Here is a 21,080-nt window from a genome sequence, read left to right as displayed (position 1 = left end):
CTCAAGAGGTTTCTCCAACACCACAGTTCAGTGTATTATATATAACTTGGGTGGGGGGTAAAGGCACCAACTGGATGCATTCAAGGCCTTGAAGGAATGAGTCAAGGAGATAGTTAAATGTTATCTTAAGACCTATAAGCCTGAGAAGTCCTTCCTTGGGGGATGGGAGTGTTTAATATCTTTTTTTTCTGTTTTATATTCCTTTGTGAGATGATAATTCAAATGCAGCCATGAGGAGACACGGTAAAGTTTATTATATTCACAGATATTAACGACAGGGGCACAGTATGCCACACAGGGTCACAGGGAAGTACAGCAGAGTAGTCAGGAGACACAAGACAGGAAGGACAGGTTTAGGTCAGAACCATTACTGGTGTTTCCAAGAGGAAAAGCCAGAAGACGTGGGTTCAATCCCTGGGTTGGGGAGATCCCATGGAAAAGGAAATGGCGACCCACTCCAGTCTTTTTTTGTCCATGGAAAATCCCATGGACAATGGAACCTGGCTGGCTACAATCCATGGGGTAGAAAAAGAGTCGGTCACGACTTAGCAGCTAAACAACAAGGAGGAAGGACAAAGCAGTGCAGGGTAAGCAGGTTAAGATTGGCTAGTTTGAATTAATTTCATTGGGTTTTAACCTATGGTGTGTTAGGTTGCTCAGTTGTGTCTGACTCTTTGTGACCCCATGGCTCACCAGGCTCCTCGGTCCACGGGACTTCCCACTCACTGAATACTGAAGTGGGTACTTATTTCTTTCTCCAGGGAATTTTCCAGACTCAGGGATCGAACCCTGGTGTCTTGCATAGCAGGCAGATTCTTTACCATCTGAGCCACCAGAGCTACGCTAACCTATATAATATATTTATTTATTTTATATATTTTTTTATTTTATTTTTTTTCCATTTAGTTTTGTTAGTTGATATAGGGTATATTTAAATGACCACACAGCAGGTTGTTCTAATTAGTGTACACTTAAAACAGGTGTAAGCCAGGATGACTGAGGCATGCCTCAGTACAGTAGTCCTTTATCGTCAACTATAACTTCTACAGCTGATTAGCAAAAGATAGGTGCTTCTCCCTGGAAGTCACATCCCTTTTATGAAGGACATAATTATTTCTTGTTTAAAAAAATTCTTTCAGATATTCTTTATAGCCTGCGGGCTTAAAAATTAAATCCCTCAACTTAATAAAGGGTTTCTCATGATTAGTCCTGTGCTGCCCCACCCTCTAGATTCCTCTTCTCCTATAGCTGCACCTCCTTAAATTTACTCTAACTTCTCCATCTTCAAAGTGCTATTCTCTCTGCCAAATGTATCATTAGCTCTTCTCACTACTAATTTTTCATTTAAATGAGGGCTGGCATGCAGAATGAGGGGAACTTTTGGAATGTTAGCTGTGTTTTCTTTTCTTTTTTTTTTAATGGCATGTGCAACTTCCCCAACCAGGGATCTAACCCACATCCCCCTGCAGTGAAAGCATGGAGTCTTAACCACTGGACTGCCAAGAAAATCCTTGTTTTATTTCTTTAAACATTTTTAAAAATTTATTTCCTTATTTCTACTTTTGGCTGCATCGGGTCTTAGTTTCACTACATGGGACTCCGTCGGGGTGCACAGGCTTAGTTGCTCAATGGCATGTGGGATCTTAGTCCCCCAACCAGGGATTGAACCAGCGTCTCCTGCATTGGAAGGTGGATTCTTTACCACTGGAACCCCAGGAAAGTCCCTTGTCTTTATTTCTTGATTGTACTATTTGTCAGACGTTTATGAAAATTCTCAAACTGTTGCTTAGAATTCTGACACTTTTCTCTACATAAAACTTTATTTTAAGAAGTATTTAAGGATTAAGGATAAAAAACAGAGGGACTTCCCTGGCAGTCCAGTGGTTAACACTCCATGCTTCCACTGCAGGGGGCATGGGTTCCGTCCCTGATAGGTGAATCAAGATAAAAAAAAAAAAGAAAAGTAGAGAACATTGGAGAATCTATGATGAGCTCAGGTAATATGCAGCCGGAACTTGCAGAAGACAGCAAGTTATGGAGGCGCACAGAGGGAGCCCTTGTTTTTCAGTCGCCCAGTCGTGTTTGACTCTTTGTGACCCCATGGACTGCGGCATGCCAGGCCTCCCTGTCACTCACCATCTCCCGAAGTTTGCCCACGTTCATGTCCATTGCATATGTGATGCCATCCAGCCATCTCATCCTCTGACACCCTCTGCTCCTTCTGCCCTCTACCCTTAGCGGGAAAAAAGACACTGAGAGAGACAGAAGTTATGTGGTCCCTGAAAAAGTCAGAAAATGTAGCTAGTCACTAGAACCTCTTAGTCACTAGCAAAACCATCTCACTTTTCCAGTTATTGTCTACACGTGACTGTAAAACAAATCTACTTTTTATGAGTAGATTGAGTTAGTCTCTGCTATCTGCAACGAAATGAGCTACACTAAGACAAGCTTAGCTGGGTCAGTAATATGAAGCGATTAGTACCATGACAAGCATAGAGTCTGCAATCAAATGTTAACTCTCTGTGATATGTGGTTTTCTTTTCTTTTTCTTTTTTTTTTTTTTTAATTTTACTTTGGTTTTTTTGTTGCTGCTGTTTGGTTTCTTACATATACATTCTGTGTTTGATGGGTCAGTTTGGTGAGGCCCCAGATATTCAGTCAAACACTGATTTGGATGTTGTTGGGTATTTTGTAGATAAGAAGTCAGTAATCCCTTAGTTGGAATTCCAGTGATTAGGAGTCCGCTTCCACTGCAGGAGTCACAGGGTTCCATCCCTGATAAGGGAACAGAGATCCTTGAATGCCCTGCAGCACTGCCAAAAAAAAAAAAAATGCTTGATTGTATTTTACACAATCTGAGTGGGCCTTATTCAATTAGCTTAAGGATTTAAGAGCAGAACTGAGAGGCTTCCAGAGAGATATTTCAGCAGAGGACTGAAGCTTCTGCCTTCGAGTTCTCACCAGCCCTTCCTGCCACCCTGTTCTGCAGACTTCAGACTCTGTGCCAGCTCCTACACTTGTGTGAGTCAACTCCTTAATGTATATCTTTTTTTTTCATTTTATTATTATTATTTTCTTTTAAACTTTTTATTTTGCATTGGGGTATAGCCGATCAACAAACAAATGTGATAGCTTCAGGTGAACAGCGAAAGGAGTCAACCATACATATACATGGATCCATTCTCCTCCAAACTCTGCTCCCATCCAGGGACATAACATGGAGTAGAGTTCCATTTGCTATAATGTATATATCTTTTGCTGGTTCTCTTTCTCTGATGGAACCCTGACTCCCTTTCCTGCACATTATCCGGCCTTTAAAGTGTTTCATAAATCATTGGTAAAGAAAGTTTCTAGACATGAGCTCACCTAGGCACTGGAATCTTCTCAACCCCTGAAATTAGTGGAATAGTCTGTATGTTAGTAAGTAAACATTGGAGAATAGAAAATAAGAATTCCTGAAGTTTTCAAAGGCATTTTTTCTAAAATTTTAATTATTAGAAAGTTATGCTTTTTTTGGTAGAACTGTATGGAGTAAAAAGCATTAAGTTCCCTTTCCCCTACTTTCTTTCTCCCATCCTATGTTTCTCTCTGGAGATAACCCCAGATGAGTTTGGATTTTATCTTTTCAGTCTGTAGTGGCTAAGTGTTATGTGTATCTTTAGGTGTCTGCTGCTCAGTTGGCGGTCGTGTCCGACTCTCTGTGACCTCATAGACTGCTTCCCAGGTGGCTCAGTGGTAAAGAATTCACCTGCCATGCAGGAGACTCAGGAGACTTGGGTGCGATCCCTGGGTCAGGAAGATCCCCTGAAGAGGAAATAGAAATCCACTGCAGTATTTTCACCTGGGAAATCCATGGACAGAAGAGCCTGGTGGGCTGCAGTCCTACTGTGCGTGTGCTCAGTCATGTCTGACTCTTTGTGACCGCATAGACTGAAGTGGGTTGCCCTTTCCTTCTCCAGGGGATCTTCCTGACTCAGGGGGGATCTTCCTGACTCAGGGATCGAAACTGTGTCTCCTGTATCTCCTGCACCGACAGGCGGATTCTTTACCACTAGTGCCACCTGGGAAGCCTGAAGAGGGCTTCCTGAATGGAAGCTACCATTCAGGGATACCTGAATGGTAGCAATGGCCCTGAAATACGGGGTGGTTAGTTTTTATGGGCTGAGTAGTTTCCTGGGCTGATAAGTGGGAGGAACATTCTAACCAGCTTGGAGAAGGGGTGGGGATTTTTCAGAATAGGGCCACCACCCACTTTTTGGCCTTTTTGACTCTGAACTGTCTGGCCTCTGTGGGTGTGTCATTTAGAGGATAATGAATTATAATTATAATTAGTGTTTAATGAGGCTCAAGATCTACTGAAAGTTGAACCTAGTTGGTTCTAAGCAGTTTATGTTCTTTAATGGTTGTGCCCTGCCCCCTTCCTTCTGGTCTCCAAATCTATTTGTTTTTAGTTCAAGATAATTTGCATTCAAATATAATATAAAGAATCCTACATTAAATATTGGCATTTCAAGCTGAAAGTTTTAAGAGAATTTGAGTCTACACAGTGTTAAGATGTTTAGAATACTTTTATTTTACCTTTTCATAGGTTAATTTGTTAGATTTCTTTGCAACAGGCTTCAGTAGTTGAGGCTCATGGACTTAGGTGCTGTGTGGCATGTGGGGTCTTCCTGGACCAGGGATCAAATCCTGCATTGGCAGGTGGACTCTGAACCACTGGACCATCAGGGAAGTCCCTAAACAGGAAGTCTTCTAAACAGAAAATGGCAATGCTATTCACTAAAATAGTGCCAGCTTTGTGTGATCCTCTAATATGAAAAATATATGAAAAGTTAACATCATACCCATTTTACAGATAGAAAAGTAAAACTTGACAAAGGTTAAATACTTTGCCCACCATTGCAGGGAGTCAGAGCTCTGGATTTATCTGTTTTGGAAGTGGATTTATACAATACTTGGTATTTTATATCTGGCTTCTTTCACTTAGCACAGTGTTTTGAAGGATATGTTGTAGGATATATCTGTGTGTGTGTGTCTGTTTGTCTGTCTGTCGCTGTCATTCTGACTCTTTTTGGCCCCATGGACTGTAGCTGGCCATGCTACTCTGTCCATGGGATTCTCCAGGCAAGAATACTGGAGTGGGTTGCCATGCCCTCCTCCAGGGGATCTTCCCAACCCAGGGATCAAACCCAGGTCTCCCACATTGCAGGCGGATTCTTTACCGTCTGAGCCACCAGGGAAGCCCAAGAATACCGGAGTGGGTAGCCTATCCCTTCTCCAGGGGATCTTTCTGACCCAGGACTCAAACCGGGGTCTCCTGCTTTGCAGGTGGATTCTTAATCAGCTGAGCTACCAGAGAAGCCCTTCTACTTTTAGGCTACTGCCAATAATGCTGCTAGAATATTCATGTGCAAGTTTTTGTTTGAACCTTTGTTGTTAGTTCTCTTGGGTGTGTGCCAAGGAGTGGAATTGCTGTGTCATACAGTAATTTCATACTGACTTTTGAGGAACCACCAAACTTTTTAATGTAATTTCATACTGACTTTTGAGGAACTACCAAACTTTTTAATAGTGGTTGCACAATTTTACGTTTCCACTAATCAGTATATGGTTCTAATTTCTCCACATTCTCACCAGCAATGGTTATTATTATTATTTTTTTGGTTTGTTTATACCATCATAGTAACTATAAATGGTATCTTATTGTGGTTTTCATTTGCATTTCCTCATGACTAAGGATGTCAAGAATCTTTTCATCTGCTTACTACCAGTCTGTTTATCTTCCTTGGAGGAACGTATCGGCATTTTTTTTTTTTTAATGGAGCCGCAGAGCAGATGGGATCTTAATTCCCAACCAGGGATGGAACCCAAACCCCCTGCATTGGGAACTCCAAGTCTTAACCACTGGACTGCCCAGAAGTCCCTAAACTAGGTTGTCTATATTCTGGATACTAGACTCTTATCAGATAATATCTGTAAATAATTGTTTCCCAGTCTGTGAGTTTGAAGCCAAATCCTCATAAAACAGAGTTCCTCTGCTGAGTTTATGACTAACATCTCTATCTAAAACTTTGTTCCCCTTCTTGTCCCGCTCCCATTCCCCTCAGGATTGAGTCCTATCAAAAGGAGGACTGAAAAGGACATGCCCAGGAAAGGCCCTGCTGTGTTCCCTGTTTCTTATTTGTAGAAAAAGTCTTTAGTATCTTAGGCCTTCCCTGAGTTCTGAAGAGCTGACTTATGCAGGTACAAATTAGGAGCTTTCTTAGATTTAGGTATTTGATAAACTTTGAATTAATTTGTGTGTGTGTGTGATCCACATTCAGTCTTTTGTGGATGGATATCCACTTGCCCCAGCATCATTTGCTGAAAAGACTCTTCTTTCTCTACTGAATGGTCCCGGCACCCTTGTTGAACATAGATGTGTGCACTTATTCTTGGACGCTGAAGTCTATTCCATCATACGGGCTTTGTGTGAAGTCGCTCAGTCGTGTCCGACTCTTTGCGACCCCATGGACTGTAGCCTACCAGGATCCTCAGTCCGTGGGATTTTCCAGGCAAGAATACTGGAGTGGGTTGTCACCGACTTTATGTAGTTTAACTTTTTAAAAATCACCTTTGGAATTACTTTAGTTTGACCTTTTATCTCCTAAGCTCCAAAATGACCATTTATTCAGCTGACTGAGCCAGAATCAAATTTGCTGTGGGAAAAATTTACTAAAAAAAAAAATCAAGAAAATGGACTTCATAGCAATGTTAATACAATGTTAGACTATGTTACAATTATATGGTTTACTATTAGCATTTCTAAAGGTATAAATGTACAAGACATTACAAATCCATTTTTAACAACTCAAAAAGAGGAATTATGATAAAAATGAGACACTGCATACCATAAACATATAATATGAATACATGAATAAGAATTTTTAATATTGCTTTCACAAATTATGTACAATAAGAGTAAAACAATACAATTATGCATTCAAGTTTTCTTTTTTTGCTTTCAACTTTTCCTGTAGATCTGTTTATCTGCATTGCAAGGGTTGCTAGGTAATAGTTGTGTTATGGTTATTCTGAATATTTTTCTCACAGTCTATGATAGTTATTAGGAACAAATAACCACTTTGTGCTGTGGTAGATCATTTCATTAATGGATAAAACACTATTTGCTTGCAATGCTCTGTTGTCCTCTCTCAAATATTTTCTTCTGTCACAATCTCTTATATTGTCACATATCTTTGAGAGAAGGGACCCATACATGCAGAAAAAAGGGAAAAAATCTTGACTTGCTTGACTTTCCTGAGGTTCAGAGAGAATGGACTTTTTTCTTTTCTTAACACTCAAGCAAATCCCTTCTAAGTGTTCACTAGTTAAGTGGGAAATGTGTGGTTGCACAATTAAAATTCTAAAAGGATCTTTTTGCCGATTTGTTATGTGAGGTATCAATTCACTTGTAGCGTATCTTTCTCACAGCCCTCAAATTCATTTTAAGCTCTTTTTATTATACAACATCCTAACGGTGATCATGCATATTCCACGCCAAGAAAAAGATCAGTATGTACAAACATTAAAATCAGGCTTCAGACAATTAAACACAGAACACATGCTTGAATATTAATGCTTTGAATAGACAGCTTGGGGTTGCAGTTACCCAGGTTCTGTGGATTATTAGGTTATTAGTTATTAGGTTCTGTGGATCAGAGGGTGGCAAATTTGTTCACTTGAAAGTGAACCCCAAAGGAAAAGAGTAGAAAAATCTATCGTTAAAACCGTTGAAAATGCAGAACAAGAATCAAATAATAAAAAATACTGGTCAGAAAACCTCTGATCCTCTCACTATGCTCCTCAGCATGAACCTCCTTGCTTTCTCCCTGCTTAAAAGTCGAGTACGGACACTTGGGGGCTCCCAAGTCCTGCAGTTCTGTCATTTCCCAGTAGGGGGCGATGTTACCTTGAAAAACTGAACCAGTTTTCCGGCATTAACCATGGTGGGTCTGTGTTGCTTCTCTTTTCAAGACATTTTTTTTTAAGTCCTCTATGAATACTTTTTTCCCTAAACTCAAAGAAAGTGAGAGTTGAAGAACAGCAGAATTCTTCAAAGATAGGTCTTTTACCCACTATCTTCACAGATACTTCTTTGTGACATTCTTGAAGGTTGGTATCAAAGTCCCAAAGTACGAAATGCATCCCGCAAGTCATCAACCTCATAGAGTGGCTGTGGAGAAAGACAGTGGGTGACTTTGTAATTTTTGTGTTAATTTTTTCTTTTTAAAATTTATATCTTTTGGTCTCATGGCATCTGGGATCTTAGTTCCCCGACCAGGGGTTGAACCCACTTCCCCTGCCCCAGAAGTTCGGAGTCTTAACCACTGGACCACCAGGGACGTTCCCATTAATATTTTTCAAGAAAAGGGGAGAGGGAGAGGAAAGAGAAAGAGAAAGGAATTTTACCAGGAGTAAAATGGATTCTGAGGAGAGTCTAAATTAAAGATGTGAGTGAGGAAAGAGCAGGGAGGGGTTTGGGGTGAGGAAGGGGGTAAGGGAAAGGAACCTTACTAGAAGGCTAGTGCTTGTGCTAAGTTACTTCGGTCCTGTCTGACTCTGCAACCCCATGGACTGTAGCCCACCAGGCTCCTCTGTCCGTGGGATTTCCCAGCAAGAATACTGGAGTGGGTTGCCATGCCCTCCTCCAGGGGATCTTCCCAACCAAGGGATCAAACCTGCATCTTTTTTTTTTTCTGGATTGGCAGGCGTGTTGTTTACCACTAGCGCCACCTGGGAAACCCCTGAGGGCTAGTAGAGGGCATTGAATTGTGAAACAACATTAGAGCAAACTCAGTTGTAGGGGAAATGACAACAAAAACAGAAGAGAAAGTTTTCATCAGAGGAAAAATAAGGGGAGAATGTTAACACACACACACAAATACACACGTGAAAACGGAGGAAATAGTGCCAGGGACAGATAACTTTGGAGAAAGAAAATGAGAAGCAAAGAAACCCCCCCTCACTTACCAAAAGGATGCGTCTAAGCTGTCTGGTCAGACGAACCGAATTTTCATGCAGTCCCTCCCAGGCTTTGAAAGTTCTTTCATGATTTTCCACAAAAGTATTCCAGCAATAAAAATAATCTATTTGAAAATTTAAAAAGGAGAGGGAAGGGGATGGGTCAGAGCTCAAATCATGAGGAAAGAAAACTCTGCCCCCTCCCTCCCCTAAAGTCTTGGGTCCACCGATTCTTTTCCTCCAATTCCCCTGGACAGCATTCGGCCCCAAAGGCGTGTTAGAACTTTGGAGGCGAGTTAGAATTCTGCCCCCTCTGTCCCCTATTTCTCACCCTGGCTTTTCCCAATCTGAATGGCCAGTCCTGCTCTGCAGAGCCGGGCCGAAAGGTCCCCGCGCACCTTTAAAGGTCATGATGGCGATCTGGACTCCAGCGCGGTGCAGCCGCCGCAGCCCCTCCGGCTCGGCCTTGCGCTCCTTGTCGCAGAAGTAGAGGCGCGCCGTGAAGATCCGCAGGCTCAGGTTGGGGTACCCTCGCAGGAAGTCGGCCACGTGCCGCGCACAGTCGTAGCAGGGGCTCCAAGACGTGAACCAGGTGACGCGGTAGCACCGCCCAGGGTCCAGATCCCAGTCGGAGATGTAGCGGAGGAAGAGCAACTCCACGTGGCATCCGGCCTGGGCAGAGCGCAGAGACTCAGCGAATGGTGACCGACCTTGCCTGTCCTGCTGGTAGCTTCACCGTCATTATTAATTCGTGTCCCTCCCACCGTCAGCCCCTTTGGGGTGTCTGTCTTCGCTTTTGTGCAAGGAGATCCAATCAGTCCATCCTAAAGGAGATCAGTCCTGGGTGTTCATTGGAAGGACTGATGCTGAAGCTGAAACTCCAGTACTTTGGCCACCTCATGCGAAGAGTTGACTTAATGGAACAGACCCTGATGCTGGGAGGGATTGGGGGCAGGAGGAGAAGGGGAAGCCAGAGGATGAGACGGCTGGATGGCATCACCGACTCGATGGGCATAAGTTTGAGTAAACTCCGGGAGTTGGTGATGGACATGGAGGCCTGGCGTGCTGCGATTCATGGGGTCGCAGAGTCAGACAGGATTGAGTGACTGAACTGACTGACTGACTGACAGAAAGGGCACAATGATGAGTGGTGATCCTAAATTCTTTGCACTTTTGGCCTTGGGAAGGGAAAGGGGTGCAGATTTTCTGTGGAACAATGGGAGGATGGAATGAGTTGAGTGGGTCAAGTAGTATCACACTATCTCAGATTTAATTTTTGTTTGTGAAGTTGCTTTTCCTTCCTTGGAGAGGAAGGAACATGGCTTGGAAGTGCTGTTGATGTAATGTTGTGAAAATACACTGGACCACTAACTAAATGGAGAATAAAAAGTTAGAGTTAGGAGATTCTGAGACTGACAGGTGGGTGTTGTAAAAGAGGTAGTAGACACCGGTTGTGGTTTAAGAACAGTTAAATAAAGGGGTCCCTTATTTTATTGTGCTTGGCTATACTGGACTTTGTAGATACTTTGTGATCTGAAGGTTTGTGGCAACCCTGCCTTGAGCAAGTCTATCCGTGTCATTTTTTCCAACAGCATCCACTCTGTGTCTCTGTGTCACATTTTGTGATTCTTGCAAATTTCAAACTTTTCATTATTATGGTTATCATTATCATTGAAGACTTAGATGATAGCAATTTTTAATAGTAAGCTTTAAAATTAAGATATACACTTTTTGTTTTGGATATAATTGTATTGCATACTTAAAAGAACTGTAGTATAGTGTAAACATATAACCTTATATGCACTAGGGCTTCCTTGGTGTCTCAGATGGTAAAGAATCTGCCTGCAATCGGGGAGGTCCAGGTTTGATCCCTGGATCAGGAAGATCCCCTGGAGAAGGCATGGTAACCCACTCCAGTATTCTTGCCTGGAGAATTCCGTGGACTAGAGGAGCCCGCTACAGTCTGTGGGGTCACAAAGGGTCAGACACGACTGAAAAACTAGCACTTTCAGGAGACCCCCAAATTTGACTCACTTTATTGCAATATGTGCAATAAACTCACTCTATCGCAGTATGCTTTATTGCCATGTTTTGAAATCAAACCTACAAAATCTGAGGTGTGCCTGTAATGCGTTTGCTCTTTGTATGACCCCCCATGATTGTAATAGTAATCACCACAGTGAGATATAGCAAGTCCACTTCATATTGCAGAAAAGTCATTGATCCCAGAATCTGAATGCCTAGGTTCCATAAGTCACCCAACTCTTAGATCTTCTGATTCCTCATGAGTTAAATGGAGTTTTGTTGTGAAGACTCAGGGAGAGAGAAGGAAAGGAACACAAAAGTTTTCTATGTTTAGAATGTGTCTTATCACCAAATAGGGAAAAGATCAGAAGCTAAAACAATTGCAGTGGGATAATTAACACAATACAAATAGAGGCCAAGAAAAGTGGAATGTGTCAGTGTCATTCTATCCAGGGATTCTTCCCTGTGTTTCCACCAAGACCAGATGTCACTGCATGTTATGAGGAAATTCATTGGCAGGAGCTTATGTAAACTCTTCTGGATTTTGGTGAAGAAGTCTCTTGAAAATGTAATTCTCTGGTCTCCTAGTTTTTATTTTTTTATTTTTTTAATCCTAGATATTTTATTGCTCAGTGCCCAAAGAATCTGCCTGCAATGCAGGAGACCTGGGTTTGATCCCCGAGTCAGGAAGATTCCCTGGAAAAGGATACGGCAAGTACTCTTGCCCACTCCAGTTTTCTTACCTGGAGAATCCCATAGACAGAGGAGCCTGGCAGGCTATCGTCCATGGGGTCCCAAGAGTCGGACACGACTAAGCGACCAAACCACCACTGCCACCATGTTATTGAGAAGCAGTTTTTATTATTTATCTATTTATGGCTTCTCTTGTTGCAGAACGTGAGCTCTAGGGTGCAAGGGTTCAGTAGTTGCAGCATGAAAGCTCAGTAGTTGTGGCACATGGGCTTAGCTGCTCCAGGGCACGTGAAATCTTCCTGGATCAGGGATCGAACCTGTGTCCCCTGCACTGGCAGGCAGATTCTTATGCACTGTGCCACCAGGGAAATCCTGATCTTCTAGTTTTAATTCACGGCTTCCCTGAATTTTCTGAGGGTCACTATGATGAATGTACTTAACTGGCTAGGTGAGCAGGAAGGAAGAGAAATCATTTGAAAGATAGAACTGAATCATTAATTTTTCCTAATTCTTCTTCCTTCATTTTTAAAAATCCCAAAACCACAATTTGTTTTTTCACATTTACAGTTCAGCTTGAATGAGCTGATAATATTCCCCCCAAATAAAAAGGCTCTTTTGATTTCTTCCTTAATCTGAAAGGCAATTTGGATGCTGGGGAAAGGAGAGGAAGGTTTGGGACAGTGATTCTTCGCACTGAGACAAGGTGTGGCCTTGATGTGCTCAGCAGGATTGGGGAGGATGTTAAATGACTGCCTTTGGGACCTGTCTATTGTGGGTGCAGGGACATAAAAAAGAAAAGAGATCTCAGAAATCTAATGGAGGCAAATGAACCAGGCTGAGTAGCACCATCAGCAGGTGGCTGTAAAATTGCCCTCAGTGTAGCTGCTTGGGAAGCAGGCATTAATTAATTAATAACAAGATATTAATTGATACCTTGTTTCGAAGGTGACCGAAGTCCAGTGAGAAGGAGGTGGGACTGTCCCGCCGCTTCACCACGTAGCACAAGTAGGTCTCATGGCGGCCCTTAGCCCAGCGCACGTTTTTGAACTGGTAAAGAAACTGTCTCTTCTTCATCAGGAGGCTGTGGATGAGAGAGGAGGGAGGAAATGCAGCCTTTTTGACTTTCCATCAGCTTTTAAAAAAAAATCTGTAATACTTGGCCCAAACCAGAGGAGACACTCTTGCTTCCTTATGCTGGATGCCTAAGACTCACTGAACTTCAGATCGTGCTTGTATTTAAGACCAGTTGAGACAGCAAGAACCCCAAAGACATCCACACTCACAGGACAAGCTCCTCCCATGGCTGCCTTCCAGATACTGATAACTTGGAATTACAAACGTCTTTCCCAGTTTCATCTTTTCAGGTTTTCTTTCCAGTATTAGTCATGTCTGACTCTTGGCTACCCAATGGACTATAGCCCACCAGGCTTCTTTGTCTATGGAGTTCTCCAGGCAAGAATACTGGAGTGGGTTGCCATTTCCTTCTCCAGGGAATCTTCCTGACCCAGGGATGGAACTCCTGTATCTCCTGCATTGGCAGGTGGGTTCTTCACCACTGAGCCACCAGGGGGACCCAATTTCTACCTAACTGTCCAACATAGATCTCAGATCCTAAGTGGTCAAAACAGTATCCCCAAATTGCCCTGTCCTGACCTCCCTCTCCTAGCCTACCAATTTTCCATCCCAAGGATACAGTCTAAAAGCTTGGAATCATGTTTGATTCTCCTCCACTCCTCATATTTAATAAATTAAACATCTAAATTTATTGAGTCAAACTTTCCAGTATTTCTGGGAGTGTTCCTGCTCTGTTCTCTCGGTTCTCTGCTTCAATCCAAGCCCTGATTTTTCCTTTTCTCACACTGTCCTGATCCCTTAACTGATCTCTCTGCCTGTCATCCCTTTGAAATAACAGTTTTCACGAGGTGCCCTAGAGATCTCAGAAAATCTAGAATAAACTCCAGACTCGTTAACTGTGGTAAAGCTTTTACAATTGGACACATCTACGTTCCTAGCCTTGTTTCCTAGTATTTTTCTCTTTGCCCCCAGCATTTCACCCCCTTCGTCACCTCTGTAGCAGGCCCCCTGGCACTAGTCTCTAGTTTTCTTTCCAGCCATCTTGCTGGTGTACATCTCCTGACTGAATCCTTTCTTGCCTTTTTTACCCCCACTGTGCAAAACGTACCCCTCCTTCAAAGCCTAACATCAATTTCAGCTCTTCCAGGAAGACCTCTCTCAATTGCCATTATCCCCTCTTTCTAGGCAAAATTGAACATTAACAGCAACAACAACAAAAAACCCTCCTGAAGTTTCCTGCTGTTCTCCACTCATCCCTATTAAAGCATTCAACCTTTGTTATCAATTGATTGCTACATCTGTCCCCCTCAGATGTAGAATGTAGATTAGAATTTCTGTGCTTTGAGTCAGGAAGTGACACTTTTTGAGTCATATGTTAAAAGTGTGAAAGGTATTTGACCATTCTCAACTTGAATATTACAAAGAAGTAGAAAGTGAAAAAAAAATTTTAATGTTAAAGAGTTAAAGTTTAAAATACCAATATATCTAGTGATAATTAGACATGGGGCTTCCCTGGTGGCTCAGACGGTTAAGAACCTGCCTGCACCGTGGGACACCCTGGTTTGATCCCTGGGTTGGGAAGATCCTCTGGAGAAGGGAATGGCAACCCCCTCCAGTATTCTTGCCTGGAAAATCCCACGGACAGAGGAGCCTGGTGGGCTACAGTCCATAGGGTCACAAAGAACTGGTCACACGACTGAGTGACTAATACTACTTCTTACCAATTAGACATACTATCTAATGATAATTGCTGTTAACATACTTATGTTTTTCCTTCTAGTCTTTTTATGGGTATATATTTACAAGATTTGAGTTAGGCTGATCTCATGTATAAATTCGGAGAAGGCAATGGCAACCCACTCCAGTACTCTTGCCTGGAAAATCCCATGACCAAAGAGCCTGGTAGGCTGCAGTCCATGGGGTCGCTAAGAGTCAGACACGACTGAGCGACTTCACTTTCACTTTTCACTTTCATGCATTGGAGAAAGAAATGGCAACCCACTCCAGTGTTCCCAGGGATGGTGGATGGAGCCTGGTGGGCTGCCGTCTCTGGGGTCACACAGAGTCGGACATGACTGAAGTGACTTAGCAGCAGCAGCAGCATGTATAAATTCACAATATAATCTAAATATTTTGCCATGGTCTTCACACACCGGGAATGGGGGTCAGGGACAGATTGCTTTTTGTTTCCTGGCATAGTGTCTTGCATGTTATAAGCATTAAATTGAGTTGAATTTGTAGAAATAACTCTCTGCTAACCTAAGTTCCTTTGTGGTTGTGTGTGTGTGTGTGTGTGTGTGTGTGTGTGTGTGCGCGCGCGCGCGCGTTAGCCGCTTAGCTGTGTCCGACACTTCATTCATGTGACCCCATGAACTGTAGCCCAATGTGGTTGATAACCAAAGCATCAGTAGTGTCCCTGGTTTTTGTCCTTGGTCTTTGTCAGCAAAAATATCTACCTGTGGAGATAATGCTGCCACCTAGTGGCGTTGAGCAGAGGTGCAGACAACTTGTCAAAGTGATGATCTAGGCAGTAATTTGAATACGGTTTGCTGGCAAGAGAATTGAAACTTATTTCAATTTTTTTTTTTTTTTTTTTACATTGAGGTTTCCAGATGGTACCGTATAGAATCTCCCTGCCGATGCAGCAGGATCGGGTTTGATCCCTGGGTTGGGAAGATCCCCTGGAGAAGGAAATGGCAACCCACTCCAGTATTCTTGCCTGGGAAATCCTATGGACAGAGGAGCCTGGTGGGCTACAGTCCATAGCATTGCAAAGAGTCAGGCATGACTGAGCAACTGAGCACACACACACATAATTTACATACTTCACCCATTTAAAATTCACAATTCTATGAACACTGGCAGATGTAAACACCTAAAACTGCTACAACTCTCAGGGTACTGAATATTTTGAGGGTACCCCTCCCCCCAAGTTTTCTCATCCATCTCTTCAGCCCTTTTCTCCCCCTCCCAGGCAACCACTAACTAATCTGTAACTATGAATTATGGTTTATTTTCTAGAACTTTATTTTAAATATACATTATCACCTCATTTGTGTCTGACTTCTTTTACTAAGTATATTATGACTTTGACATTCACCCATGGTGTTGCATGTATCAGTAGAGTTTGTTCTTTTGTCCTGCAAAGCAATATTCCATTGTTTCAATACAGCATATTTCGTATATTCACTCACCTGTTGATGGACATTTGGATTGTTTCCATTTGAGGATTATTGTGAATAAAGCTACACCCATCTTTGTATGGACATGTTGGTTATTGATTCTTTCATAGTGAAATACATAATATAGACCCAGAAGTCAACTTCCTAAGTGTCACCCTTAGTAAATCGGTAAGCAAGGGTCAGAGATTTTTAAAGGTGTTGTAAGTCGAATGTTTTTCTCACACACATGAAGCTTATTGGAAATCTTTTTTGGGGGGCGGTGTGGGGGGTGGGGCGCTGTGCCACATGACATGTGAGATCTTAGTTCCCCAACCAGGGATCAAACCCATGCCTCCTACAATGGAAGCATGGTGTCTTAACCACTGGATTGCCAGGGAAGTCCCTGGAATCCACTTTAAATCCTGAGGCAGAGAATTAGATGTATCACCAGTGTATACATTACGTATATGAAACCATATACAAATTAGTCAATCTAATTTTTATAATTAAAAATTCACATTGACAAGAATCCAAAATGAATATTAACAAAGGTCTAATAATCACTGGCTTTATTCTAAAGTGGTAATAATTTACTATGGTAAAACCACCACAGCACTACCTCTGTTATTATTACTACTGTTAATTAACATAACCACCCTCAGCATATTACATAAACTGAATACATAATAAATCGTACTAAATTCTGGAGAAAAAGAAAAAAAAATTCTCTCCTTTGGGCCCTGTTTTAAATAGATTAGGCATCATCTCTTACCAATAAATTCCTTTTGCATTTAACCTGTCCTCCTGGGTTGTGTGGATGAGAAGTGGGGGAGGGGATACAATATCAGGCATTGCAGGTAGTATTGGGGGTGGGGGCGGTTCCCATAGGAAGAGAAAGTGTCCTGGGGGTATAAGGAAGGATAGGACACAGATTAAGGCATTCAAATGGCCTTCTACCCCCACATGAAAATACAATTTCCATCAGAAGTTACCAGTCACAGTGAATTGAATTGCATGCCTGTGACCTTGTTAACTATCTTTCATTAAGCTGGGGGCCTAGTTCCAGCACCCTATGCTCTGGTTTCTCTCTCTCTCTTTTTTAAGAAATATTTATTTATTTGGCTGAAACTGGTCTTAGTTGTGGCATGTGGGATCTAGTTCCCCCACCAGGGATCGAGCCCAGGCCCCCTGCATTGGGAGTGTGGCGTCTTAGCCCCCGGCACACCAGGGAAGTCTTCTTCGGTTTCTCTTAAGGATGCAGAGGACTCGGTAGAGACCGTCTGTAAGGCCCACAGGTTGACAGCTGTGCCAGACAGCTGTGTGCCCTGAGGCGGAACCCTGGCTGCATCCCCAGCAATGCAAACCAGAGACAGATGGTTAAAAATAATCGCGAGCGAGTCATCCTCTCCTGCCGTGTGCCATCAGCGCTGTGCTCTGCAAATAGTATTTTCCTTAATGAAAATCACGTATTTCCCTTTTTCTCCTGTTGAATTTCATCCTCTCTCCTTCTTTGACTTTCTCTGAATTTCAACTCTGATTTTACTGTTGCTTTGCATTTCATTATTTACAAGTATCTCCATTGAGCCTTTTTCCTCTCATACCAGAGATTAGTTTTCAAAATCTCACTGTAAACCAATCTGACGTGTGACATTTTGCCCTCAGGTTTCTGAAGGACATTTAATCCACCATTAAGATTCTACACTGAGATTGAAGTATATGGATTAGGTGTAAATTTGCATACATTTGCAATAAAAATAGGTTAAGTTCTATGATAATAACATAATTGTCATAAACTTCATGTGAGGACATCATGAAAATTTTACAGAATATGCATTAAAGAAGTAAGTTAAGTCATGTTTGAAGAAATGAAAAGACTAGGTAAAGAGTGAAAATGCCATTAACTGCCTCTTTGGCCTATAATATTAAAGATGTTTTTTTGATTGAATTTATCTTCTTGTCACAGACATAGTCATAGTGACTGACCTTCAAGCAAATACTTTTGAATATTGGCATTTAGAAAATAATTTCTTGACTACGTAATTATTCAGTAAATTCTCTGTAGTCAAGTTATTCTTCAAGGGGTTCTAGAGCTGAATGTTTACAGAATTATTACCATTACCACTACTGTTTTTAGTACAGTATTGCCATGACCTTTTCATGATTTGAGTCTGTTAACATTTGCTTGATTAATATTACTACCATAAACTATCCTAACTGTAAGGACGAGTCATTGCATGGTGCATAAAAGTTCTTTCGAGTATGGAAAGAAGAAAAGAGAAAGATAATTGGGCGGAAAGCATGTAAGATCTGAACAGAAGATGAGACAGATCCAGAAAAATAAATCTGCATCTTGACCAGGCAGATCTGTGAGTCAGTGTTAGGGGAGAAATGGAAAGTTTACACATCATATTACTCAGATTTGCTCTGAGAGGAAGGCCAGAGCAACCACCCACAAGCAGACTGTTTTACCTGTCCATGGTGGAATCCAGTTTGTCTTTCTTGGCTCCCTGAAGATCTTAGGAAGAAAAGCTCGCCTCCAGCACTTCTGCTGCACTGGCTGCCAATGCACCGGTCTCACACATTCAAATCTGAACTCAGCCCTTTAGGCTCCTCCCCCCAACAGCATCACCACCAACAGGTACCCCATACCCTAGCAGCCTTCCTCCTGTTTGGGTCCACTGGAGATGGGTGGGGTTTTCATAGGCAAAAATCACAGAGAGAAAATGACTGAGGGCCACTCTGCCTAATGTATAGGTTCCTTTAGTTCTGCTTCTTGAAAACTGCAGTCCACCCTCCACAGGTAGTAAAGATCAGGAGACAGGAGAAGTAGACAGTTAGTATATTGCAATCCTGGTAAAAAAAAAAAAAAATGATATCTTTAGTCATTTATTTCTTGGCTGTGCCTCAAGGCTGGTGGGAATATTAGTTTTCTGACCAGGGATTGAATTGGGGCCGTAGCAGTGAAAGTACCAAGTCCTAACCACTGGATTGCCAGGAAACTCCTCAAAATGGTATCTTTCATTTTTAAAACATAATAATAACAATAAATTTAAAACCATCTTGTGTTCGACCAGCCAAAAGCATCTATTCCTCATTTAATTACATAATAGCTCTGAGTCTCAGTAAAGACTGATGCTAACTGTTCCTGCTTGGTTGCTGGTCAAGTACACTCAGGACTTAGGACAGAGGTTTTTGCCTCCCAAACCACTGATTTTTTTTTTTCCTTTGATTGCTTTACAAGAATTGCTAGAAGACTAGATGATTACACCAAAGGATAATTTTTGCATAAGCTCATCCTTTCCACAGAAGCCATATATTAATTTGAAGTCAGAAGCAGCAGCGTCTCAAACAACAAAAGATTTATTTCATCACACAGAATCAGCCTCTAAGTGACTGCACTGAACCTGGAAAACAGGCTGGGCTTTTCAAATAAGAGGCTTTAGGTTCCCTCCCTCATACAAGCTGGTCTAATAAAGATTTTCACTTCTCCCTCCTGCGTTCATATGCATTCTATCTATTCATTCAATAGACATTCAGTACCCTCTAGGTGATAGAAACTGTGCCAGGTGCTGGCATTACGATAGTGAGCCAAGCGGCCAGGGTTCTTGCTCTCTTTCTGCTTCAAGGCTTTAAAAAATCGTCTATATGTTAATGATCCTCCCCCTGCCTCAGTCTGTAGTTCGAGCCTGGAACTCTCCCTTGAACTCAAAGCAAGTATGTCCATCTTCCACCTCACCATCTCCCTCTGGATGTCTGGGCATTTCAAACATGGCTAAAACCGAGCACCTGTTCTCTCTCCCCACGTGTAATCCAGTCCTCTTCTTTGTCTCAGCGGCACTCAGAGCCATCCCGGCCATCTTCTTGATTGCTCTCTTCCTTTTAAATCTCATGCCCAAATCCTGCTAACTCTCCTTTCAGAATAAATCCAGACCCTGACCACTTGTCTCCACCTCCAGGTCTAAGCATCCTGAAAAATTACATTCAGCCGCTCAACTGGCCTTCCTGCCACACCTTTCTTCAATTACAGTCTATTCTCACAGCGATCAGAGTAATTCTTTTGAAATATATATATACATTAAGACTTATTTTCCTTTTTGGCTGCATGGCATGCGGAATCTTAACTTCCTTACCAAGAACTGAGCCCATGCCCCCTGCATTGAAAGCATGGAGTCTTCACCACTGGACCGCCCGTTTTTGAAATATTTTAGATCATGTCACTCTGCTGTCAGCTCTGCCTGACTCCTCCTTTTCTCAGTAAGAAGTCAACATCTTTACAAATGGCTCCCCAGATGCTCTGCCCGGCCCTCTGCCCCTGCCTTACGGCTTTCCTTGCTCTGCACAAGGAACACACAGGCCTCAGCCCCTGGCTTGCTTGTGCCCCTGCCTGGAATGCACTTCGCCTACACTATTATTACTGCTTGATCCTTTGTCTTTACTCAGATACTCCTTATATCGAGTTGAGACTTTTTCTTGTCTCATATCTAAATTTCCACTATATCCCATCACCCCGACCTTTCTCTTTCCCCTTCCTTAACATATATTTTTCTTTAGCACTTATAACTTCAAATATGAAATTGTCTATGTTCACTGAGTCTTAGGCCCATGAGAGGTTAGTTCCTCTGCAGGGATTCCCCTGGTGGTCCAATGGTTAACAGGCTTCCCAGGTGGTACTAGTGATAAAGTGAAAGTGAAAGTGAAGTCGTGTCTGACTCTTTGCGACCCCATGTATGGTAGCCTACCAGGCTCCGCGGCTCATGGGATTTTCCAAGCAAGAATACTGGAGTGGGCTTCCATTCCTTTCTCCAGGGGATCTTCCCAACCCAGGGACTGAACCCAGGTCTCCTGCATTGCAGACAGATACTTTACTGTCTGAGCCAAACCCTCCTGTTCATGCTGGAGATATAAGAGATGTGGGTTCAGGCCCTGGATGGAGAAGATCCCCTGGAGAAGGGCATGACAACCCAATCCAGTATTCTTGTCTGGAGAATCCCATGGACAGAGGTGCCTGGCGGGCTGCAGTCCATGGGGTCGCAAAGAGTTGGACACGACTGAGAGGCTTAAGCACGCATGCACACCAGTGATTGGCACTCCATGCTTCCACTGCCAAGCTCGCCGATTCAATTC

At 42.5% G+C, this 21,080-nt stretch overlaps 1 protein-coding gene across 1 annotated transcript; it reads right to left on the bottom strand.

Moving 5' to 3' along the window:
* Positions 1-8,161: 8,161 nt before the first annotated feature.
* Positions 8,162-19,804, bottom strand: AICDA (activation induced cytidine deaminase). Its single transcript, XM_065935534.1, has 5 exons — positions 19,693-19,804; positions 12,655-12,842; positions 9,402-9,675; positions 9,013-9,128; positions 8,162-8,215 (listed from the first exon to the last, which is right to left on the bottom strand). Exons 1-5 carry the CDS (start codon positions 19,802-19,804, stop codon positions 8,162-8,164), a joined length of 744 nt encoding a protein of 247 aa, XP_065791606.1.
* Positions 19,805-21,080: the final 1,276 nt, after the last annotated feature.

The sequence above is a fragment of the Muntiacus reevesi genome, chromosome 1 (genome assembly GCF_963930625.1).
Source record: "Muntiacus reevesi chromosome 1, mMunRee1.1, whole genome shotgun sequence".
NCBI classification, from domain to species: Eukaryota; Metazoa; Chordata; class Mammalia; order Artiodactyla; family Cervidae; genus Muntiacus; species Muntiacus reevesi.
The sequence above is the reverse complement of the archived record's forward strand: the minus strand, read 5'-3'. Positions and strand labels throughout refer to the sequence as shown.

Bases quoted from the DNA above. Each gene is read 5' to 3' on its own strand.
- AICDA (XM_065935534.1), bottom strand. From the start codon at position 19,804: ATGGCTCTGAGTGCCGCTGAGACAAAGAAGAGGACTGGATTACACGTG. The intron at 12,843-19,692 runs GTGAGGTGGAAG...GCTGATGGAAAG, and splicing joins CAGACATCCAGAGGGAGATG to TCAAAAAGGCTGCATTTCCT. The intron at 9,129-9,401 runs GTGCGCGGGGAC...ATTTTCAAATAG, and splicing joins CGCCATCATGACCTTTAAAG to ATTATTTTTATTGCTGGAAT.